At 45.9% G+C, this 25,615-nt stretch overlaps 1 protein-coding gene across 2 annotated transcripts; it reads left to right on the plus strand.

Moving 5' to 3' along the window:
• Nucleotides 1-505: 505 nt before the first annotated feature.
• Nucleotides 506-25,479, plus strand: LOC138641656 (zinc finger protein 568-like). 2 transcript variants are annotated; one of them, XR_011313929.1, is made up of 3 exons: nt 506-592; nt 21,302-23,434; nt 25,367-25,479. XR_011313929.1 is itself a non-coding variant. In XM_069729216.1 (2 exons), exon 2 carries the CDS (start codon nt 21,431-21,433, stop codon nt 22,541-22,543), a length of 1,113 nt encoding a protein of 370 aa, XP_069585317.1. In that variant the 5' UTR covers nt 1,620-1,724; nt 21,302-21,430; the 3' UTR covers nt 22,544-22,916. The 2 variants fall into 2 exon arrangements, 1 of the variants encoding a protein (XP_069585317.1); XM_069729216.1 differs by lacking the exons at nt 506-592; nt 25,367-25,479 and adding an exon at nt 1,620-1,724 and having other exon boundaries at nt 21,302-22,916.
• Nucleotides 25,480-25,615: the final 136 nt, after the last annotated feature.

A 25,615-nucleotide genomic window follows, 5' to 3' on the forward strand; every position in this document is an offset into this window, starting at 1 on the left:
CCCTGGCCGTGCCTGGTGTCGCCCTAATCACGCCTGGTGTCGCCCTGGCCGTGTCTGGTGCCGCCCTAACTGCACCTCGTGTGGGGAATCATCAACCTGGATCATGAGAGCTGGAAACACAAAACCACAGAAAACAATGGCGGAGAGGAGTCCTTTCACCATTTCATCCACTTGGGTTTTTTCCCAGTTTCTAGTACATTACATAAAATAAAGACCCCCAAGCCTCATACAGCGACGGGGACAGAAAAATATCAAAATACACATTCACTGGACGAAAAGAAAAACATAAAGAAAAGCCCAACAAGAAGAACCGTGGCCATTCCGCCTCCAGCGAAGCCGTCCGCATCCGTTCATTCTCCGCATCCGTTCATTCTCCGCATCCGTTCATTCTCCGCATCCGCTCATTCTCCGCACGGAGCTGCCGCGACCACCAAACCTCACAGCGCAGTCACAACCAATCATGATAGAAGTAGCCAGTAAGCCCCTCCCATTTTCAGTCCTATCACGTGACCCTACGCGTCATCCGTCCTGCTCCATTGTGGCCCGGACCGTCCTGATCCTCGCAGTGCAGTCGGTGGACGCCGTTATCCAGGTGAGTGCTCGGTGCGGCCGCCCGGATCACACACAACCGGTGCTCTCAGGCCACTGGCGCCGCCGTGAAGGAGATGACGCCCCGGACGGTGAGGTGGTGCGGAGGCTGCAGGGAGAGGAGGAGGGATCTGCGCCCCCACACCCGGCCGGGAGGAAATAACCCCGATACTCCGGAATATTCTGTCACCCTGAAAGCTGCTGTGCAAACATCACCCCTCAGTAGTAGTAGTGGTGCAGCCCTGCTGACGTCACACCGCTGCACCCCAGATATCACTGCAGAGGCCTCAGCACTGCGCCCCCACCTGGTGATGCGGGGAACTGCACCCCAGTGATACCTGCCCCCAATATACAGCTGTATGTGTGCAGGTATATACTGTATGTGATATATAGGATGTGTGCAGGTATATACTGTATGTGATATATAGGATGTGTGCAGGTATATACTGTATGTGATATATAGGATGTGTGCAGGTATATACTGTATGTGATATATAGGATGTGTGCAGGTATATACTGTATGTAATATATAGAATGTGTGCAGGTATATACTGTATGTAATATATAGGATGTGTGCAGGTATATACTGTATGTAATATATAGAATGTGTGCAGGTATATACTGTATGTGATATATAGAATGTGTGCAGGTATATACTGTATGTGATATATAGGATGTGTGCAGGTATATACTGTATGTGATATATAGGATGTGTGCAGGTATATACTGTATGTAATATATAGAATGTGTGCAGGTATATACTGTATGTAATATATAGAATGTGTGCAGGTATATACTGTATGTAATATATAGAATGTGTGCAGGTATATACTGTATGTGATATATAGAATGTGTGCAGGTATATACTGTATGTGATATATAGAATGTGTGCAGGTATATACTGTATGTGATATATAGGATGTGTGCAGGTATATACTGTATGTAATATATAGAATGTGTGTGTATATGGTGTCTCACAGAAGTGAGTACACCCCCTGACATCTTTGTAAATGTTTTATTCTCTTTTCATGGGACAACACTGAAGATCTGACTGTGAGACAATGTACAGTAGTCAGTGTACGGCTGGTATAACAGGGTGAACCCAGCCATTAATGTCTAAACCGCTGGCAACTAAAGTGAGTACACCCCTAAGTGAAAAAGTCCAAATTGTGCCCAATTAGCCATGTTCCCTCATGGGTGTCATGTGACTCGTTAGTGTTACCAGGGGCGTAAAATTGGGTGTTATCGCTCTCATACCGGTCACCGGCTCCTCATGGCAAAGAGCTCTGAGGATCTGAAAAGAAATGAGAATTGTTGCTCTACTGTAAGAAGATCACTGACAGCCTGACACTGCGTTGCTGCCTGCAGCCGCCCCTCAGGTCCTGTCCCGTTTCCAGCTTGCCGCCGCCCCTCAGGTCCTGTCCAGTTGCTGCCTGCCGCCGCCGCTCGGTTCTTGTCTGGTGGCTGCCTGCAGCCGCCCCTCAGGTCCTGTCCAGTTGCTGCCTGCCGCCGCCGCTCGGTCCTTGTCCGGTTGCTGCCTGCAGCCGCCGCTCGGTCCTTGTCCGGTTGCTGCCTGCAGCCGCCGCTCGGTCCTTGTCCGGTTGCTGCCTGCAGCCGCCGCTCGGTCCTTGTCCGGTTGCTGCCTGCAGCCGCCGCTCGGTCCTTGTCCGGTTGCTGCCTGCAGCCGCCGCTCGGTCCTTGTCCGGTTGCTGCCTGCAGCCGCCGCTCGGTCCTTGTCCGGTTGCTGCCTGCAGCCGCCGCTCGGTCCTTGTCCGGTTGCTGCCTGCAGCCGCCGCTCGGTCCTTGTCCGGTTGCTGCCTGCAGCCGCCGCTCGGTCCTTGTCCGGTTGCTGCCTGCAGCCGCCGCTCGGTCCTTGTCCGGTTGCTGCCTGCAGCCGCCGCTCGGTCCTTGTCCGGTTGCTGCCTGCAGCCGCCGCTCGGTCCTTGTCCGGTTGCTGCCTGCAGCCGCCGCTCGGTCCTTGTCCGGTTGCTGCCTGCAGCCGCCGCTCGGTCCTTGTCCGGTTGCTGCCTGCAGCCGCCGCTCGGTCCTTGTCCGGTTGCTGCCTGCAGCCGCCGCTCGGTTCTTGGTGACAAAACCTGATAGTTTAGTGCATTAAAAAATTAATCTGATTCAACTTCATCAGCATGCACAAGAGACTAATGTACCTTGACAAAAACAAAGAAAAACTAAGAAAAACCTGCTATTTGTAAACAGCTTAACTTTGCATAACAACAAAAACTAGGGAAACAGAAATCCAAACCTACAGGGCTCTGTGTGAAAAAATGATTGCCCCCTAAATGTAATAACTGGTCAGACCACCCTTTTCAGCAACAACTGCAATCAAGCATTTGTGATAACTGGCGATGAGGCTTTTACAAGGCTCTGGAGGAATTTTGGCCGCTCATCTTTGCAGAATTGTTTTAATTCAGCCACATTGGAGGTTTCTGAACATGAACCGCCTATTTAGTCCATCCCACAGCATCTCAATTGTTTTAAAGTCGGCACTTTGACTAGGCCGCTCCAAAGTCTTCATTTCTCAGTCGCCCATGACAGCACTACTGGAGAGAGGGGATCCGCCGTTCAGGGACAGGAAACCTACAAGATAAAAGGGCGGTGCCTCTCCCTTGCATCGGTTTGGTTTCCTGTCCCTGACGGGGAACCTTCTAGGTAGTAGTAGCCTACTTAAACCACCAGGGGGGACCAGGTCTCAAACACTAATGGAAACCATCTCCGAAATTTTCAGCTTAGTACAAAACAACTTTCTATCCCTATCGGCCCTACATATAAAAGGTGTAGAGAACCAGAAAGCGGACTTCCTGAGTTGTACCCAACTAAAGCAGGGGCAATCGTCTCTAAATCAGGGCATCTTCAACAAAATTACAGATCTGTGGGGAATCCCTGTAATAGACCCCTTAGGATTCTTTCACTTAAAACGGCCCTCCTAATAGCCCTGACATCGGCCCGTAGGATAAGTGACCTCCAAGCCCTGTCTGCCAACCCTCCCTTTAGGCCAATCTCACACGTCCAGATAATTCCGGTACCGGAATTATCCGTGTCCGTGTGCTTACCGAGAACATCAGTGTGGCACACGTGCGGCAGCCTAGTGCCGCCCGTGTGCCGACTGGGTACCACACGGAGCGTGCAGGAGACAGCGCTAGAGATAAGCGCTGTCCCCTGCATCTGGTGCTGAAGCCGCCATTCATATCTTCTCTCCAGCAGCGTTTGCTAGAGAGAAGATGTGAAAAATCCTTTTTTTTTCGTGTTTAAAATAAAGATCCCTGTCCCCTCCCACACCCTGTGCGCACGCCCGCTGTTACTAAAATACTCACCCGGCTCCCTCGAAGCGTCCTCTCCGCGCCGCACCTTCTCCAGTATGAGCGGTCACGTGGTGCCGCCCATTAGTCATGAATATGCGGCTCCACCCCTTTGGGAGGTGGAGCCGCATATTCATGACTGTAATCGGCGGCACCACGTGACCGCTCATACAGGAGAAGCTGGCGCTGAGAGGAAGCTGCGAGGGAGCCAGGTGAGTATTTTATTATCAGCGGGCGGGTGCACAGGAGGAGGGGGGAGGGGACAGAGATCTTTATTTTAAACACGAAAAAAAAAAAAAGGATTTTTCATATCTTCTCTCCAGCGAACGCTGCTGGAGAGAAGATATGAATGGTGGCTTCAGCACCACGCTGGGGGGACAGTGCTTACTGTAGCGCTGCCTCCTGCACGGGACACACGGACTGCACACGGACAGCGTCCGTGTGCGGTACGTGTTTTACACGGACCCATTGACTTTAATGGGTCCGTGTAATCCGTGCGCTCCCACGAACACTGACATGTCTCCGTGTTTTACACACGGTCCGTGAAAACACGCTGACATGTGCAGAGACACGAGTCAGTGTCTCTGGTACGTGAGGAAACTGTCACCTCATGTACCGGAGCCACTGACGTGTGAAACCGGCCTTACACAAATCCTGGACGATAAGGTTATACTAAAAACAGACCCTGCCTATTTACCAAAAGTTGCGTCCACATTCCATAGATCTCAGGAAATAATCCTTCCTTCCTTCTGTCCAGACCCTAGAAATAAAAAGAAAGAGAAATTTCACACACTAGATGTAAAAAGGTGTCTAGTTCAATACATTAAAACCACCCGGCAGCATAGGAAGGGTCTCTTTTTATCTGCTTCCAGGGGCCCAGAAAAGGACTCAGAGCCTCTGAGGGCACTATAGCTCGATGGGCAATAGCCTTGGCGTACTCATCCACCGGGAACGCCGTTCCGCAGGGACTGAAGGTCCACTCTACAAGGGCTATGGCGACCTCCTGGGCCGAAAGGTCGGAGGTACCATTAGATGAAATTTGTAAGGCGGCCACCTGGTCATCACCTTCAACCTTTTTCAGACACTACTGCTTAGACCTAGCCTTTTCATCTGACCTAACCCTCGGAAGAAGGGTTCTGCTGGCTGTGGTCCCTCACTAAGCAATGATCTCTGCAATTCTCTCTGATGGTGCTGTCATGGGCGACTGAGAAAAGCGTAGATAACGGTGTTTCTCGGAGCCCATGACAGCACCTGCTTATTCCCCCCCTCATCACGTGTGCGGTTAGCACATTATTTTGTGTGAAGTGTTTTTCCATATAGGCACGGTGTTCACTTGTTAAGCAATATGATTAAGTTGTATATTTTGTGTTGTTGTGACTAACCTGGAGGACTTCCGATGCTCTGTAAACCAAACTGACGCAGGGGAGAGGTACGGCCCTTTTATCCCGTAGGTTTCCTGTCCCTGAAGGGCGGATCCCCTCTCTCCGGTAGTGCTGTCATGGGCTCTGAGAAACACCGTTATCGATGAGTAACTACGACTTTTTGTCTTCCTTCAACCATTCAGAGGTGGACTTGCTGGTGTGTTTTGGATCATTGTCCTGCTGCCTAACTCAAGTGTGCTTCAGCTTGAAGTCACCGACAGATGGCCGGACATTCTCATCACTTTTTCAGACAGGGCCCTGTAGGGTTGGATTTTTTTTTCCCTTAATAATAAAGATCTTCATTTATAAACTGCATTGTGTGATTGTGTTCTTTGTCTAATATTTACATTTGTTTGGTGATCGGAAATAAGTGTGACAAACATGGGAAAGAATAGGAAATCAGGAAGGGTCAAACATTTTTTTTCACACTACTGTGAATATACTGGAGCTTCTCACAAAATTAGAATATCATCAAAAAGTGAGTCAGTTCTTCAATAAAAAAGTGAAGCTGATATATTCTATAGAGTCATTACACACAGAGTGATCTATTTCACGTGTTTATTTCTGTTAATGTTGATGATTATGGCTTGCAGCCAATGAAAACCCAAAAGTCATTATCTCAGTAAGTTAGAATAATTAACAAAAAAAACACCTGTAAAGGCTCCTAAGTGTTTATAAAGGTCCTTAGTCTATTTCAGTAGCTCCACAATCATGGGGAAGACTGCTGACCTGACAAATGTCCAGAAGGCGTCACTGACACACTCCACAAGGAGGGGAAGCCACAAAAGGTCATTGGTAAAGAAGTCGGCTGTTCACACAGTGCTGTATCCAAGAATATTAATGGGAAGTGGAGTGGAAGGAAAACGTGTGGTAGAGAAAGGTGCACAAGCAACCGGGATAACCTTCAGCCTGGAAAGGATTAAGAAAAGGCCATTAAAAAATTTGTGGGAGATTCACAAGGAGTGGACGGCTGCTGGAGTCATTGCTCCACCACACACAGACGTCTCCAGGACATGGGCTACAAGTGTCACATTCCTTGTGTCCGGCCGCTCATGACCAATAGACAACGCCAGAAGCGTCTTACCTGGGCCAAGGAGAAAAGAACTGGACTGTTGTCGGTGGTCCAAGGTGTTGTGTTCAGGTGAAAGTAAATGTTGCATTTCATTTCGAGATCAAGGTCCCAGAGTCTGGAGGAAGAGTGGAGGCCACAATCCAAGCTGCTGGAGGACTGGTGTGAAGTCTCCACCATCAGTGATGGTTTGGGGAGCCATGTCATCTGCTGGTGTAGGTCCACTGTGTGAAATCAAGACCCTAGTCAGCGCAGCCGTCTATCAGAACATTTTAGAGCCCTTCATGCTTTCCTCTGCTGACAAGCTTTTTGGAGATGGAAATGTCATTCTCCAGCAGGACTTGGCCCCTGTCCACACGGCCAAAAGTACCAATATAAGGTGTGAAAACAACAGCATCACTGGGCTTGATTGGCAGCAAACTCGCCTGACCTTAACCCTATAGAGCAATGGTCCTCAACCTTTTTGACCTAGAGAGCCACATTCTGCTCTGTGAGAGCATCACGAGCCACAACTAGCTCCCTCCCCCTCACAATAGTGACAACTAGAGCCCCCATTAGGGGTATAATGATAACCATAACTTTTCCACAGAAATCTCCCCAAAGCAGTATAACAAGATTCAGCGGTCCCCACAATACTCCCATTCAGTATTCTCCCATCCAGCACTCTCAACACACTGTCACATCCAGCTTCAGGCACCTTCTCCGACAGGTAGTAATTATCTCAAAACCCCTAACACCAGTATATGTGCATCAGGTCGGCTCTTCTGTGCAGGGCTACACACAAAGTTCACCATTTTTAGATTTTCTCATATCTGTTTGCTATTTCAAAAACCTGACCGGCACATCCAAACATACTCAGTGTGAACAGGTGCTGAACCTAGAGTCGCCAACTCGTATATAGTTAAGTAAATAAGGCAGCACACTGCAGCGCTAAAACATGCAAACTTCAAAACACGAAATTTGAACTGCATTACTGCACTAGAAATATGAAAAATGAGAGCTTTTAGCGCATAAAAATGGCCAATTTTATGTGTACATGGTAGCCCCTTTACGGCATCTCTCTTATACCAGGTCCTACGCTTGCCTTACCTCGCTGAGAATAAACGTCTCTATCTGAATGGGTACATGTGAAACCTCTTCTTAGACTAAAATTCTCTCTCTGTGGAGGGGCACTGGACCTGCTGTAATTAAAACACCTGAAGCTAGGAGGCGGAGTGCACGATCAGAAGGCTAGAGAATACATTTCAAAAACCTGACCTGCACATCCAAACATAGACTAAGTGTGAACAGGTGCTGAACCTAGAGTCGCCAACTCGTATATAGTTAAGTAAATAAGGCAGATAATTGGCCATTTTTATGCGCTAAAAGCGCTCATTTTTCATATTTCTAGTGCAGTAATGCAGTTCAAATTTCGTGTTTTCAAGTTTGCATGTTTTAGCGCTGCAGTGTGCTGCCATATCTGTTTGCTAGACCTGCAGCTAATGCACCAAGCTGGCAGACAGCCGTGAGCCACAAATCATGGGACCGCGAGCCACATGTGGCTCCCGAGCTACAGGTTGGGGACCCCTGCTATAGAGAATCTATGGAGTATTGTCAAGAAGATGAGACCCCAGACCCAACAATGCAGACGAGCTGAAGGCTGCTATCAAAGCAACCTGGGCTTCCATAACCCCTCAGCAGTGCCACAGGCTGATCGCCTCCATGCCACGCCGCATTGATGCAGTACTTGATGCAAAAGGAGCTGGACCAAGTATTGAGTGCATTTACTGAACATGCATGTGATAACATCAGAGACAGTTTTTGTCGACCACTCCCAGAGCCCTTCTTTCTAACTACCCAGCCCTCCTCTTCCAAAACCAACTTCTCCACCATTACAGAAGATCGATTCTCCACTCTACTCTCAAGATCACATCTCACCACCTGTGCACTTGACCCGATCCCATCCCACCTCATCCCAAACCTCACCACAGTCTTCATCCCAACCCTAACCCATCTATTCAACCTATCACTAACAACTGGTGCTTTCCCCTCAAGCTTTAAACATGCCTCCATCACACCTATCCTCAAAAATCCCTCTCTTGACCCATCCTCTGTATCTAGCTATCGCCCTATATCTCTTCTCCCTTATGCCTCAAAACTACTGGAACAACACGTCCATCTTGAACTGTCCTCCCATCTCTCTTCTTGCTCCCTCTTCGACCGCTTACAATCTGGTTCCGGTCACACCACTCCACTGAAACTGCCCTAACTAAGGTCACCAATGACCTATTAACCGCCAAGAGCAAGTGACACTACTCTGTCCTCCTCCTCCTGGACCTGTCCTCTGCCTTTGACACAGTGGACCATTCCCTACTATCAGGCTATGTGCACATGTTGCGGATTTTGATGCAGATCTGCAGTGTTTTTGGATGCGTGGAATTGCATCAGATCCGCAGTGTAGTGCACAAGCAATGTTATTCTATGTGAAATGAAGAATTGTTGTGCACATGCTGCGGAAAATTAAACTGCAAATCTGTGTGGATTTTTCCGCAGCATGTCAATTCTTTTTGCGGATCTGCAGCGTTTCTGCACTCACTGACTTCCATTGAGTCAGGCACATCCGCAGCAAAACTGCAGGTGTAAAAAAGATCTGCGCATGTGGGCGCTGAAAACTCTGCAGATCGGGAGGAGGGAAATATGGGCGGAGACTGTCCGTGTCTGTGTCGTGGGCATGCGTGTATTGTGTGTGCGTGGGTCTGTGTGTGTGTGCGTGGGTCTGTGTGTGTGTGTGCGTGTCTGTGTAGGCATCCACTGTCTAATGGGACTACTGCTCCCATCCGGCAATTAATGCTCAGTGACAGCATTGCATGTGTTCAGTAGTAAAATAAAACAAAAACATACAGCAGACATACAGGACATACATTAGACAGTACATAATAATAATATAATCTTTATTTTTATATAGCGCTAACATATTCCGCAGCGCTTTACAGGTTGCACACATTATCATCGCTGTCCCCGTTGGGGCTCACAATCTAAATTCCCTATCAGTATGTCTTTGGAATGTGGGAGGAAACCGGAGTACCCGGAGGAAACCCACGCAAACACGGAGAGAACATACAAACTCTTTGCAGATGTTGTCCTTGGTGGAGTTTGAACCCAGGACTCCAGCGCTGCAAGGCTACTGAGCTAACCACTGCGCCACCGTGCTGCCCATACTCACCAATCACCTAGTCCCTGAAGCCCTTGATCTAATAAAAATAACATAATAAACCAACCTACACTTACCTTTCCAACGTAGTCCAGTTAATAACGAGGGTCCCACAACGATCTACCGTGTAGAACAGTGACACACTGACATCGGGCGATGTCAGCACTCTACAGGGTCTCCGCGATGAACTGACAGCGGAGGCAATCCTCCGCAAAATATATCCCTCCTCCGCTGCCTGGAGAGAGGTCACTCGAGTTAATTCTCTCACTGGTAACGCTGTGTGAGAAAATTCCCACACAGCATTGCCGTAAAGTGAGCATGAACTCGGGTAACCTCTTCAGCGATGCACTGCAGGAACCATTGTCTCCTGTCAGTGCATCGTGGGATGCTCTGTAGAGCAGTCACATCTCCCGATGTCACTTCTATAGGGGAGATCGTCGTGCGACACTCGTTATTAATTGGACTGCGTCAGAACAGGGAGTATACGGTTGGTTTATTTTATTTTTTGCAGGTGATCGAGGGCTTCGGGGAATTAGGCGTGGTTGTAAGTATGGTGAAATTTAAGAATATTAAAATACTTTTTTCTGGCTGTGTCTTCATTTAACTCTTTCACTACTATAGGATTAGTAATAGATAGGTGTCTTATTGACGCCTCTCCATTACTAACCGGGCTTACATACTGACATTAACCCCCCATTACCCCATATACCACCGCTACAGGGCAGTGGGAAGAGAGGGGCTAAGTGCCGGAATTGGCGTATCTCACAGGTGCGCCATTTCTGGGGCGGCTGGGGGCTTGTATTTATAGCCGTTGGGGCAATATCCATGGCACCTCTCTAGGCTATGAATATCAGTCCACAGCTGTCTGCATAGCCTTTCTGGCTATAAATTATAGAGGGACCCCTAGTTTAATAGCCAGTAAAGGCTAAATATACAGCTGCGGGCTGAGATTCATGGCCTGGGAAGATCCATGGTTATTAACCCCTTATGTACCATTTTATTAGGTTCATTACTAATCATCGGCCTTGGTATTATCTATTATCTTTCTCCTATCAGCTTTCTCGTGTGTGTGTGTGTGTAAACATTATTCTTCAATGGAATATGTAACATAAGAGGTTGGACAAAGAAATTACATCACAATTCTTTTTTTTTTTTGTAAAATGATACATCTTTATTTAGGCTCAAAAAACGCACAAAAAATGCATCAACACCTCAGAAAAAAACGGGTTAAAAAGACGCGGATTTTTACCTGCGTTTTCTGCCAAGAGATTCAGATTTTGTGCAGAAAATTCTGCAGACAAATCTACAACGTGTCCACATACCCTTACAGACCCTCTCACCCCTTGGCATCATAGACTTGGCCCTATCCTGGATCTCATCATACCTAACTGACCGTACATTCAGCGTCTCCCACTCACACACCACCTCCTCACCTCACCCCCTATTTGTCGGAGTCCCGCAAGGTTCAGTCCTAGGGCCCCTGCTCTTCTCCATTTACACCTTTGACCTGGGACAGCTCATAGAATCTCATGGCTTTCAGTATCATCTCTATGCTGATGACAGATCTACATCTCTGGACCAGATATCACCTCCCTACTAACCAGAATCCCTCAATGTCTGTCCACTATTTCATCCTTCTTCTCCGCTAGATTTCTAAAACTTAACATGGACAAAACAGAATTCATTATCTTTCCCCCATCTCATGTGACTCCCCCAACGAACCTATCCATTACAGTGCATGGCTGCCCACTCTCCCCAGTCCCACAAGCTCGCTGCCTCGGCGTAATCCTTGACGCTGATCTCTCCTTCAAACCACATATCCAAGCCCTTTCCACTTCCTGCCGACTTCAACTCAAAAATATTTCACAGATCCGTACATTCCTAAACCAAGAATCTGCAAAACCCTAGTCCATGCCCTCATCATCTCTCGCCTTGACTACTGCAACCTCCTGCTCTGTGGCCTCCCCTCTAACACTCTCGCACCCCTCCAATCTATTCTAGACTCAGCTGCCCGACTAATCCACCTGTCCCCCCGCTATTCCCCAGCCTTTCCCCTCTGTCAATCCCTTCACTGGCTCCCCATTACCCAGAGACTCCAGTACAAAACCCTAACCATGACGTACAAAGCCATCCACAACCTGTCTCCTCCATACATCTGTGACCTCGTCTCCCGGTACTTTCCTGCACGCAACCTCCGATCCTCACAAGATCTCCTTCTCTACTCCCCTATTATCTCCTCTTCCCACAATCGTATACAAGATTTCTCTCGCGTATCACCCCTACTCTGGAAGTCTCTACCACAACACATCAGACTCTCGTCTACCATCGAAACCTTCAAAAAGAACCTGAAGACCCACCTCTTCCGACAAGCCTACAACCTGCAGCTACCACCGATCGACCAAACCGCTGCTCGACCAGCTCTACCCTCGCCTACTGTATCCTCACCCATCCCTTGTAGATTGTGAGCCCTTGCGGGCAGGGTCCTCACTCCTCCTTTACCAGTTGTGACTTGTATTGTTCAAGATTATTGTACCTGTTTTTATTATGTATACCCCTCCTTACATGTAAAGCGCCAAAGAATAAATGGCGCTATAATGTTAATAATACATTTCAGTAGGACATTTCGGATTTTAAAATAATTTCTCAAGCTGGTGTTATAAAGTATTCTAATTTACTGAGATAATGACATTTGGGGTTTCATTGGCTGTAAGCCATAATCATCGACATTAACAGAAATAAACACGTGAAATAGATCTGTGTGTAATGACGCTGTATGTGTGTGTATGTATGTGTATATATATATATATATATATATATATATATATATATATATATATATATATATATATATATATATATATATATACTCGAGTATAAGCCGAGATTTTCAGCCCAAACCTCTCGGCTTATACTCGAGTCAAGGTGGTCGGCGGGTGAGGGCGCTGAGGTATACTTACCTGCTTCCAGCGATCCTGGCGCTCCCCCTGCCGTCCCACGGTCTTCTGTGCTGCAGCTCTTCCCCTCTTCAGCGGTCACGTGGGACCGCTCATTAGAGAAATAAATAAGCGGCTCCACCTCCCATAGGGGTGGAGCCGCATATTCATTTCTCTAATCAGCGGTGCCGGTGACCGCTGATAGAGGAAGAGGCTGCGGCACCGAAGACCGTGTGACAGGCAGAGGGAGCGGGACGCCGGGAGCAGGTAAGTATGTAATATTCACCTGTCCGCGTTCCAGCCGCGGGGCGCCGCTCCATCTTCCCGGCGCCGCTCTGTCTTCGTGTCCTCTTGCTCTGACTGTGCAGGTCAGAGGGCGCGATGACGCATATAATGTGCGCGGCGCCCTCTGCCTGATCAGTCAGTGCAGAGAGACGCTGGGAGCTGCAAGCAAGAAAGGTGAGTATGTGTGTGTTTTTTATTGCAGCAATGGCACAGATATATGTGGAGCTCTATGGGGAAATATGAACGGTGCAGAGCACTATATGGGGCACAGATATGGGACAATATGAACGGTGCAGAGCACTATATGGGGCACAGATATGGGACAATATGAACGGTGCAGAGCACTATATGGGGCACAGCTATGGGGAAATATGAACGGTGCAGAGCACTATATGGGGCACAGATATGGGGAAATATGAACGGTGCAGAGCACTATATGGGGCACAGCTATGGGGAAATATGAACGGCGCAGAGCACTATATGGCACAGCTATGGGACAATATGAACGGCGCAGAGCACTATATGGGGCACAGATATGGGACAATATGAACGGTGCAGAGCACTATATGGCACAGTTATGGGGAAATATGAACGGTGCAGAGCACTATATGGGGCACAGATATGGGGAAATATGAACGGTGCAGAGCACTATATGGGGCACAGATATGGGGAAATATGAACGGTGCAGAGCACTATATGGGGCACAGATATGGGGAAATATGAACGGTGCAGAGCACTATATGGGGCACAGCTATGGGACAATATGAACGGTGCAGAGCACTATATGGGGCACAGATATGGGGAAATATGAACGGTGCAGAGCACTATATGGGGCACAGATATGGGGAAATATGAACGGTGCAGAGCACTATATGGGGCACAGATATGGGGAAATATGAACGGTGCAGAACACTATATGGGGCACAGATATGGGACAATATGAACGGTGCAGAGCACTATATGGGGCACAGATATGGGGAAATATGAACGGTGCAGAGCACTATATGGGGCACAGATATGGGGAAATATGAACGGTGCAGAGCACTATATGGCACAGTTATGGAGAAATATGAACGGTGCAGAGCACTATATGGGGCACAGATATGGGACAATATGAACGGTGCAGAGCACTATATGGGGCACAGATATGGGGAAATATGAACGGTGCAGAGCACTATATGGGGCACAGATATGGGGAAATATGAACGGTGCAGAGCACTATATGGGGCACAGATATGGGACAATATGAACGGTGCAGAGCACTATATGGGGCACAGATATGGGGAAATATGAACGGTGCAGAGCACTATATGGGGCACAGATATGGGACAATATGAACGGTGCAGAGCACTATATGGGGCACAGATATGGGACAATATGAACGGTGCAGAGCACTATATGGGGCACAGATATGGGACAATATAAACGGTGCAGAGCACTATATGGGGCACAGCTATGGGACAATATGAAAGGTGCAGAGCACTATATGGGGCACAGCTATGGGACAATATGAAAGGTGCAGAGCACTATATGGCACAGATATATGTGGAGCTCTATGGGGAAATATGAACGGTGCAGAGCACTATGTGGCAGAGCTATGGGGCAATAATGAACGGTGAAGAGCACTATATGGCACAGCTATGGGGAAATCTGAACGGTGCAGAGCACTATATGGCACAGCGATGGGGAAATATGAACGGTGCAGAGCACTAAATGGCACAGCTATGGGGCAAGAATGATCTATTTTTATTTTTGAAATTCACCGGTAAATGCTGCATTTCCACTCTAGGCTTATACTCGAGTCAATAAGTTTTCCCAATTTTTTGTGGCAAAATTAGGGGGGTCGGCTTATACTCGGGTCGGCTCATACTCGAGCATATACGGTATGTGTGTGTGTGTATATATATATATATATATATATATATATATATATATATATATATAATGTATGGCCAAAAGTATTGACAGCCCTGCAATTCTGTCAGATAACTCAGTTTCTTCCTGAAAATTATTGCAATCACAAATTCTTTGGTATTATTATCTTCATTTAATTTGTCTTAAATGAAAAAAACACAATAAGAATTGTCCTAAAGCCAAATTGGATATAATTTCACACCAAACATAAAAAAGGGGGTGGACAAAAGTATTGGCACCGTTCGAAAAATCATGTGATGCTTCCCTAATGTGTGTAATTAACAGCACCTGTAACTTACCTGTGGCACCTAACAGGTGTGGGCAATAACTAAATCACGCTTGCAGCCAGTTGACATGGATTAAAGTTGACTCAACCTCTGTCCTGTGTCCTTGTGTGTACCACATTGAGCATGGAGAAAAGAAAGAAGACCAAAGAACTGTCTGAGGACTTGAGAAACCAAATTGTGAGGAAGCATGAGCAATCTGAAGGCTACGAGTCCATCTCCAAAGACCTGAATGTTCCTGTGTCTACCGTGCGCAGTGTCATCAAGAAGTGTAAAGCCCATGGCACTGTGGCTAACCTCCCTAGATGTGGACGGAAAAGAAAAATTGACAAGAGATTTCAACGCAAGATTGTGCGGATGTTGGATAAAGAACCTCGACTAACATGCAAACAAGTTCAAGCTGCCCTGCAGTCCGAGGGTACAACAGTGTCAACCCGTACTATCCGTCGGCGTCTGAATGAAAAGGGACTGTAGGGTAGGAGACCCAGGAAGACCCCACTTCTTACCCCGAGACATAACAAAAGGCCAGGCTGGAGTTTGCCAAAACTTACCTGAAAAAGCCTAAACTGTTTTGGAAAAATGTTCTCTGGTCAGATGAGACAAAAGTAGAGCTTTTTGGGCAAAAGCATCAACATAGAGTTTACAGGAGAAAAAAGAGGCATTCAAAGAAAAGAACACGGTCCCTACAGTCAAACATGGCGGAGGTTCCCTGATGTTTTGGGGTTGCTTTGCTGCCTCTGGCACTGGACTGCTTGACCGTGTGCATAGCATTATGAAGTCTGAAGACTACCAACAAATTTTGCAGCATAATGCAGGGTCCAGTGTGAGAAAGCTGGGTCTCCCTCAGAGGTCATGGGTCTTCCAGCAGGACAATGACCCAAATCACACTTCAAAAAAGCACTAGAAAATGGTTTGAGAGAAAGCACTGGAGACTTCTAAGGTGGCCAGCAATGAGTCCAGACCTGAATCCCATAGAACACCTGTGGAGAGATCTAAAAATGGCAGTTTGGAGAAGGCACCCTTCAAATATCAGGGACCTGGAGCAGTTTGCCAAAGAAGAATGGTCTAAAATTCCAGCAGAGCATTGTAAGAAACTCATTGATGGTTACCGGAAGCGGTTGGTCGCAGTTATTTTGGCTAAAGGTTGTGCAACCAAGTATTAGGCTGAGGGTGCCAATACTTTTGTCTGGCCCATTTTTGGAGTTTTGTGTGGAATGATCAATGTTTTGCTTTTTGCTTCATTCTCTTTTGTGTTTTTTCATTTAAGACAAATTAAATGAAGATAATACCAAAGAATTTGTGATTGCAATCATTTTCATGAAGAAACTGAGTATTATCTGACAGAATTGCAGGGGTGTTAATACTTTTGGCCATGACTGTATATATATATATTATTATCAGACCAAAAGTTTGGACACATCCTCTCATTTAAAGATTTTTCTGTATTTTCATGGCTATGAAACTTTGAAGGCATCAAAACTATAAATTAACAGTAACACTAGTGATGAGCGAACATACTCGTTTCTCGAGCATGCTCGGGGGTCCTCCGAGTATTTTTTTTTAGTGCTCGGGAGATTGTTTTTCTTGCCGCAGCTGAATGATTTACATCTGTTAGCCAGCATAAGTACATGTGGGGGTTGCCTGGTTGCTAGGGAATCCCCACATGTACTTATGGTGGCTAACAGATGTAAATCATTCAGCTGCGGCGATAAAAACTAAAGCACTAAAAAATACTTTGAGGACCCCCGAGCATGCTCGAGAAATCTCGAGTAACGAGTATATTCGCTCATCACCAATTAACACATGTGGAATTATATAATTAACAAAAACGTGTGAAATAACTGAAATTATGTCTTATATGCAAGGTTCTTCAAAATAGCCACCTTTTGCGTTGATGACTGCTTTGCACACTCTTGGCATTCTCTTGATGAGCTTCAAGAGGTAGTCACCGGGAATGGTCTTCCAACAATCTTGAAGGAGTTCCCAGAGATGCTTAGCACTTGTTGGCCCTTTTGCCTTCACTCTGGGGTCCAGCTCACCCCAAACCATCTCGATTGGGTTCAGGTCTGGTGACTGTGGAGGCCAGGTCATCTGGCGTAGCACCCCATCCCTCTCCTTCTTGGTCAAATGGCCCTTACACAGCCTGGAGGTGTGTTTGGGGTCATTGTCCTGTTGAAAATCGAAGGTCCAACTAAACACAAACCGGATGGAATAGCATGCCGCTGCAAGATGTTGTGGTAGCCATGCTGGTTCAGTATGCCTTCAATTTTGAATAAATCCCCAACAGTGTCACCAGTAAAGCCCCCCCCCCCACCATCACACCTCCTCCTCCATGCTTCACGGTGGGAACTAGGCATGTAGAGTCCATCCGTTCACCTTTTCTGCGTTGCACAAAGACACGGTGGTTGGAACCAAAGATCTCAAATTTGGACTCATCAGACCACAGCACAGATTTCTACTGGTCTAATGTCCATTCCTTGTGTTCTTTAGCCCAAACAAGTCTCTCCTGCTTGTTGCCTGTCCTTAGCAGTGGTTTCCTAGCAGCTATTTTACCATGAAGGCCTGCTGCACAAAGTCTCCTCTTAACAGTTGTTGTAGAGATGTGTCTGCTGCTAGAACTCTGTGTGGCATTGACCTGGTCTCTAATCTGAGCTGCTGTTAACCAGCGATTTCTGAGGCTGGTGACTCGGATAAACTTATCCTCAGAAGCAGAGGTGACTCTTGGTCTTCCTTTCCTGGGGCGGTCCTCATGTGAGCCAGTTTCTTTGTAGCGCTTGATGGTTTTTGCCACTGCACTTGGGGACACTTTCAAAGTTTTCCCAATTTTTCGGACTGACTGACCTTCATTTCTTAAAGTAATGATGGCCACTCGTTTTTCTTAGCTGCTTTTTTCTTGTCATAATACAAAATTTAACAGTCTGTTCAGTAGGACTATCAGCTGTGTATCCACCAGACTTCTGCACAACACAACTGATGGTCCCAACCCCATTTATAAGGCAAGAAATCCCACTTATTAAACCTGATAGGGCACACCTGTGAAGTGAAAACCATTCCCGGTGACTACCTCTGGAAGCTCATCAAGAGAATGCCAAGAGTGTGCAAAGCCGTCATCAATGCAAAAGGTGGCTACTTTGAAGAACCTAGAATATAAGACATAATTTCAGTTGTTTCACACTTCTATGTTAAGTATATAATTCCACATGTGTTAATTCATAGTTTTGATGCCTTCAGTGTGAATGTACAATTTTCATACTCCTGGAAATACAGAAAAATCTTTAAATGAGGTGTGTCCAAACTTTTGGCCTGTACTGTAGCTTGAAGGGGTTAACACTTCACCCCTTCCTCCATAATGCTGTCAAAATAATCATGTCCACTTTAACCCCTTCACCACCTTGCAATTTTCCTTTTTTTGCACTTTGGTGTTTTGCTCCCCTTCTTCCAGGAGCCATAACTTTGTTATTTTTTCCATCCTCATATGGGGTCTTGTTTTTTTGTGGGAGGTGTTGCACTTTTGAACAACACCATCGATTTTACCATAGTGACCTGGAAAACTGTAAAAAAGTTAAAGTCCAGTGAGATAAAAATAAAAAAAATCCAATTCCACAATTTTTGTTATTTACCATGTTAACTAAATGTTACTCCTGACCTTCCATTATGGTTCTCCAGGCCAGTAGAAGTACGCAGATAACAAACATGTATAGATTCTTTTTTTATTTGAGGTAAGAAAAAAAAATATTTCCCTTATGTCACCATTTTCTGAGACCCATAGCGTCTCCATTTTTCGTGATCAGGGGCTGCATGAGAGTTTATTTTTTGCACCCCAAGCTGTCTTTTTTTTTTTTTTTCTTTTTTTTTCTTGATACTGTTTTGGGGCAGATACGATTTTTTTATTTTTTTTTTTGGTTGCCTTTTATTGCAGTGTTACAGCGGTATCAAAACTGTAATTTTTGTTTTGATCGAACATTTCTGAACGCATCAATATCAAATGTGCATTTTTATTTTGAACGGGAGAGAAGGGGGATGATTTGAACTTTTTATTTTGTTTATTTTTATAATCATCTGATCGCCTGTGCTACACATAGTAGGGCTTCAGCAGGATAGAAGAACTCACCGGCGTCCATAGAGGGATTCAAGCACGGGGATCATCTGCAGACCCCGGGCTGTCATGACTTTTGATACCCCTTTGGCGCCTCGAGACGTGAAGGGGGCGACGTTGGGCAGAACTTTTGATGCGCTTCCTGCCAGGGCGAATTAAATGCCGCTGTCAGTGATTGACAGCTGCTTTTAAGTGGTTAACAGCCACAGATGGATCTCCGATTCACCTGCTGCTGTTAGACCTGACAGTTGATGAGATCAGTTATCATGCTCAGGGAAAGATGTGCAGGCTCATCGCCGGAGCCCACGTCAAAGGCAGACACACGACCGATGATGTACCTATGCATCCAAGGTCGTGGAGGAGTTTCAATTACACAGACCCTGCTAATGCTCTACAGCTTCTAAAAAAAAGTGTAATATAGATTTCAGATCCAAAAAAAAAAACAGGTCCAGAATCGGCACCGGGAAATATAGAGATAAAAGAACAGTGAAGTGTAAAGTGTGGAAGAGTCTGTTAGTAGATGTAATGTATGTACACAGTGACTGCACCAGCAGAATAGTGAGTGCAGCTCTGGAGTATAATACAGGATGTAACTCAGGATCAGTAATGTATGTACACAGTGACTGCACCAGCAGAATAGTGAGTGCAGCTCTGGAGTATAATACAGGATGTAACTCAGGATCAGTAATGTATGTACACAGTGACTGCACCAGCAGAATAGTGAGTGCAGCTCTGGGGTATAATACAGGAGGTAACTCAGGATCAGTAATGTAATGTATGTACACAGTGACTGCACCAGCAGAATAGTGAGTACAGCTCTGGAGTATAATACAGGATGTAACTCAGGATCAGTAATGTAATGTATGTACACAGTGACTGCACCAGCAGAATAGTGAGTGCAGCTCTGGGGTATAATACAGGAGGTAACTCAGGATCAGTAATGTAATGTATGTACACAGTGACTGCACCAGCAGAATAGTGAGTGCAGCTCTGGAGTATAATACAGGATGTAACTCAGGATCAGTAATGTATGTACACAGTGACTGCACCAGCAGAATAGTGAGTGCAGCTCTGGAGTATAATACAGGATGTAACTCAGGATCAGTAATGTATGTACACAGTGACTGCACCAGCAGAATAGTGAGTGCAGCTCTGGAGTATAATACAGGGTGTAACTCAGGATCAGTAATGTATGTACACAGTGACTGCACCAGCAGAATAGTGAGTGCAGCTCTGGAGTATAATACAGGATGTAACTCAGGATCAGTAATGTAATGTATGTACACAGTGACTGCACCAGCAGAATAGTGAGTGCAGCTCTGGAGTATAATACAGGAGGTAACTCAGGATAAGTAATGTATGTACACAGTGACTGCACCAGCAGAATAGTGAGTGCAGCTCTGGGGTATAATACAGGAGATAACTCAGGATCAGTAATGTATGTACACAGTGACTGCACCAGCAGAATAGTGAGTGCAGCTCTGGAGTATAATATAGGAGGTAACTCAGGATCAGTAATGTAATGTATGTACACAGTGACTGCACCAGCAGAATAGTGAGTGCAGCTCTGGAGTATAATATAGGAGGTAACTCAGGATCAGTAATGTAATGTATGTACACAGTGACTGCACCAGCAGAATAGTGAGTGCATCTCTGGAGTATAATACAGGGTGTAACTCAGGATCAGTAATGTAATGTATGTACACAGTGACTGCACCAGCAGACTAGTGAGTGCAGCTCTGGAGTATAATACAGGATGTAACTCTGCATCAGTACAGGATCAGTAATGGATGTACATGGTTCTCCTGTGGTGTATTATCCGTTATTCTATGCTCTGGGTATATTACACAATTGCACCATATTACAGGACCTTGCATTTATCATTCTCTACCTGTTATACATGCGCTATATCCCAGTAACCATTGGAATATATTTGCCATTGATCTTGGTTTTTTTTGTTGCAGTGGGAAAATGTCCACGTTGCTTTGCACAGAATCGTACTTGCGCAGTTAGATTTCTGGATGTGTGATGAACAGTTGAGGAGTTTTAGTTTTTGATTTCTTTCTGTACTATTTCTGTAATATTTTGTGCATGTACAGTTTTCTTCAATCTACTTCTGATCTTAGTGTAATATATATTAGGTTGCTGTTACATGATGTTTGTTACGTTGGTATCTGACTATTTATTATGTTTTCTGTTTGTCACAGGAACAAAAATCAATCATTTGAGTTGGTGATTGAAGACCGGAACTGTTTTTTTATGACCGGAGGCTCATCCTGAGTTACTCTGAGAAGACCGCAAAATAGTCCTTAAAAAAAACACCCAACAGGAGAAACATGATGGAAACCAGAACTAGGAAGCCAGCAATTAAAACGAGAAGCCGAAGGACCCCGTCACTTCTCTTAGAGAATCAAGAAAAGGGCAAATGTTGCCCGCTATGCGGTAAATGTTATAAATACAACACGGCCCTAGAAACCCATATCAAGATCCATGGCGGAAGAAAACCCTTCACTAATAAGACCTGCAGTCTAAAGTCAGGGGTGACAGCGACTAGACGGCAACGTACCCGAAGCTTGGGTGCAGAAAATGTGGTTCCATTGGAGACGACCAGCAAATCTTCATCCAAAAACTCCACTACAAAATCCAGCAGTAATGCAAAAACGAACTCCAAAAAGAAAGCAAAAGGCAAGAAGGAAATCGCAAGAAACAAGAAGGAGGGTGCAAGAAACAAGAAGGCGAGCGCCAAAAAGAGAAAAACCAAGAAGGTGACGTGCAAAGCAAAATCAGCCGCCAAGAGAAGTAGAAATAATGAGGAAGCTGATAAGGATAAGCCGCTGAAATGTAGATATTGTGAGAAAAGGTTTAACAGCCAGTCCATCCTGGAAGCCCATCACCGGGTCCACACAGGTCAGCTAGCCTACCCATGCACGTTGTGTGACCAGAGCTTCTCCAGGGCATCGCTGCTTACAGCTCATAGCATCAATCACAAGTTTTGCAAACCTTACCAGTGCAGCCAGTGCGACAGAAACTTCAACGACGAGAAGCTGTTCTTGACTCATCAGAAGACACACGTCGGAGATGAACCGCAAGAATGCAGTGAGTGTAACAGCTGGTTCCCCAGTCGTAGCAGCCTGTTGGTCCATGAGCAAAGACACCTAAAGCCCAAGCCCTATCAGTGCCAGCACTGTGAGAAGAGCTTCAACGACAAGTCCCTGCTCAACACTCACGAGGGAGTGCACACGGGGGACAAGCCATTCAAGTGCGGCCAATGCAACGAGAGCTTCTTCCTGAAAACCCAAATGTTGGCCCATGAGGACGCACACACCCCAGAAAAACCCTTTGCATGCAGCCAATGCGAGAGGAGCTTCAATAAGAAACAGACGCTCCTGGCGCACATCCGAGTTCACAATCTGTACAATATCCAGGCACTGAAATCTTATAGACAGTAAGGTGACCACAGGGCTACTGGCCTGGTGGCTCTAAGACATTGCCCATCTACATGCAGACAGCGCTACCTACGTCTCCATACATGCATGTCCTGCATTCATGAACATTGGTGGATAGCTGTGCAATGGGGTCTATTGTAGCTGCCGAATGAGGCTGCCCCTGTCCGAACTGTTGTGTTCTCTGCATGGGTGGATCCAAGATGGAGATGATGGAGCCTCAGCCGAGCTGTGTCACACGCTGAGACGCGACATTGTAGTTCTTCACTTTGTATTAGCAAAATCTGCTTACTATCACTGAAAAGCCTCTCTCCCCTTAGCTAAGTGACAGATCTCCCATAAAGGGACTGTCTGGTGAATAAACTCATTTTAATGGCCATACAGGGTGTGTATACTTCTGTGTGTGGAGGACTCGGACGTACATTTGTTCCACAGACTTTCTATTGATCGTGAGATGTGTGTAGTGATGGTTTGTTTTTTTGTGGTGGAAAGAAACACTTTCTGGCTTCTTAACCAGATCGTAGCTGACTGCTACAGGACCGCCTGTGATCAGAGCTTATTCTTGGGGAAACCTCTGAGCTCCCATTTCAGTTGAAGACCTGAACCCGGCTGGTTCTCAGAGCGTGGTATTTACTATGAACTGGATGAGCACTGCGCCGCTTGGGAAGAAAGCGGCAGATCAGTCGTCCCCCTCGTGCCGGGGTCCGTCTCGGACTGCCATATTAAGAAAAAGTAATCCTAGGTCGCTGTTGTGAACTATAGCTCTAGCTCGGCAATACTTGACTTTATGAGCTCTTTGGTGGCCATATTTACACTTTTCATAAACGCTCATCCTCCGAACGTTAGCGTGGGATAGTGACCCAGTGATGGATCGGCAGAAGAACTGAACATCTCGTGGTTTGTTTTTGTTTGTTTGTCTTTGGATTCAGATAGCTATGTGGTCTCAATCTGTCGCTCCCATCTACTCATCTGGAGTTTTCATTTCCATATATTGTTTTTATTTGGGTCCATAAAATGTAAGTTTTCCAGCTGCTCTGACATCACTTCCTGCCCCGCAGATATCGCTGCACTTCATACTTCCACCTCTGTCTGCCTCCCACGTGCACGCTGTACGTAATACTGGTAACGGTGAGGACTCCGCTCCATATTGGTAGCTACTTATGTATTTGGACCAGAAACCAGTGGAACATCCAGTACTGTTCAAAACTTTTAGGCAGATATGGTAAGAAATACCAGAAAATAAGAAGCGTTCTAAAATATCAATGTTAATAGTTTGCATTTTATTAATGGATACAAATAAAGTGAAATACCAAAGGGGATGTAAATCCCATTAGTACCTGGTGCTTCCCGCTGCCTCCGTCATCTTCGGTATCTGGTGACTGCCTGTCGTCTCCGTCATCTTCAGTACCTGGTGACCGCCAGTCGTCTCCATCATCTTCAGCATCTGGTGACCGCCCGTTGCTTCAGTCATCACTATCTGGTGACCGCCCGTTGCCTCAGTCATCACTATCTGGTGACCGCCCGTTGCCTCAGTCATCACTATCTGGTGACCGCCCACCGGCTCCGTCAACATCTGGTGATGACTCACCACCTCCTCACATGGCGATATTGACAAAAAAATAAAGTGTTGGCTCTGGGTAGATGAGGAGCAAAAATTGGAAACGCAAAAAACAGAACCCTAAGTTCATGAAGGGATTAATACTAGTGATGAGCGAGTGTACTCGTTGCTTGGGTTCTCCCAAGCACGCTCAGGTGATCTCCGATTATTTATGACTGCTCGGAGATTTAGTTTTCATCAACTCAGCTGAATGATTTACATCTGTTAGCCAGGATGATTACATGTGGGGGTTGCCTGGTTGCTAGGGAATCCCCACATGTACTCAGCCTGGCTAGCAGCCGTAAATCATTCAGCTGAGGTGATGAAAACTAAATCTTCGAGCAGTCATAAATACTTGGAGGTCACCCGAGCGTGCTCTGGAAAACCCGAGCAATGAGTGTACTCGCTCATCACTAATAGTTTAAAAATCCCAGTTATTGTCCATCCCAGAAGTGGAACATGACATGATGTGCTCCAATTCTGGAACATTGCCTTCGCTCTTCCCGCTAGCCCTTTATGCTTCGGCAATCGGGATAATGGGGTTTGGGGTTGATGTCAGCTGGAAATTTTCCAAAAACACAGCTGGTGCTAGTATTGGAGAGGGGTCTATCAGACACCCCTATTACTAACCCAGTAATCAAAAATAAACACAAAATACTTTTTTTGACTAAACACTTCCCCTGATTCACTACTTTATTAAAATAAAAAAAATCCAACGTAGTTCACCAAATCTGATGTAGTCCTATGAAAGAATTGATGTTATGCAGACTTTAATCTGCACCAGATCTGTAAATTCACAAATAAGCAACATGTGCATGACACGTAAGGATTACAAATTGCTTTACTGGCATCACGATTTCCATCAGGTTTTATACAAAAACTCCATGGGGCAAAAACACAACATGTGAACACAGCCTTAGAAGTACGATATGCTGAGTACACAGGGTGGCGGGCAGAGCTGGAAGTCTGCAGAAGATGGCTGCATCCCGTTACTGAGCAGGAAGTGATGTCATAGGCGTGGATTTGACATCTGCTCCGCCCAGTAGACTGCTGCGGGAGTCGGTGTCTTCAGTGGTTTTCTGTTTTGTTCTCTGCAGCTTTGACACTTGCGGTATATTTATAGGATTAAAAGAAAATATTCCGTGGCCCCAATACGTCACCTGCATCTTGTAGTTTTATGAGTTGTGAGCATTCATATGGAGTTTCATCTTATTGCACTTTATTTCTTTTAGACTGGAGAAGAGGACGCGATGACTGTGGCTTCACAACTTATACTTTATACCAAGTTGGTAGTTGTCTGTGTGTATCTAAACTAAAAAAGACATAATAAAGCCATATACTTGTATGCATCAGTATTTCTTGAAATGACTCTCCGAAAAGGAACATGAACAATGAGGGGATCTGTAGCGGAACACTTGAAAGGGAATGAACACTTTTTGTACCTATTATTTTTTTAATACTTTTGTCCACAGATTTAAAAA

The sequence above is a fragment of the Ranitomeya imitator genome, chromosome 6, assembly GCF_032444005.1.
Source record: "Ranitomeya imitator isolate aRanImi1 chromosome 6, aRanImi1.pri, whole genome shotgun sequence".
Classification (NCBI taxonomy): domain Eukaryota; kingdom Metazoa; phylum Chordata; class Amphibia; order Anura; family Dendrobatidae; genus Ranitomeya; species Ranitomeya imitator.

Excerpts from the sequence above, each read along its gene's own strand:
- LOC138641656 (XM_069729216.1), top strand. The coding sequence starts at position 21,431 with ATGATGGAAACCAGAACTAGGAAGCCAGCAATTAAAACGAGAAGCCGA.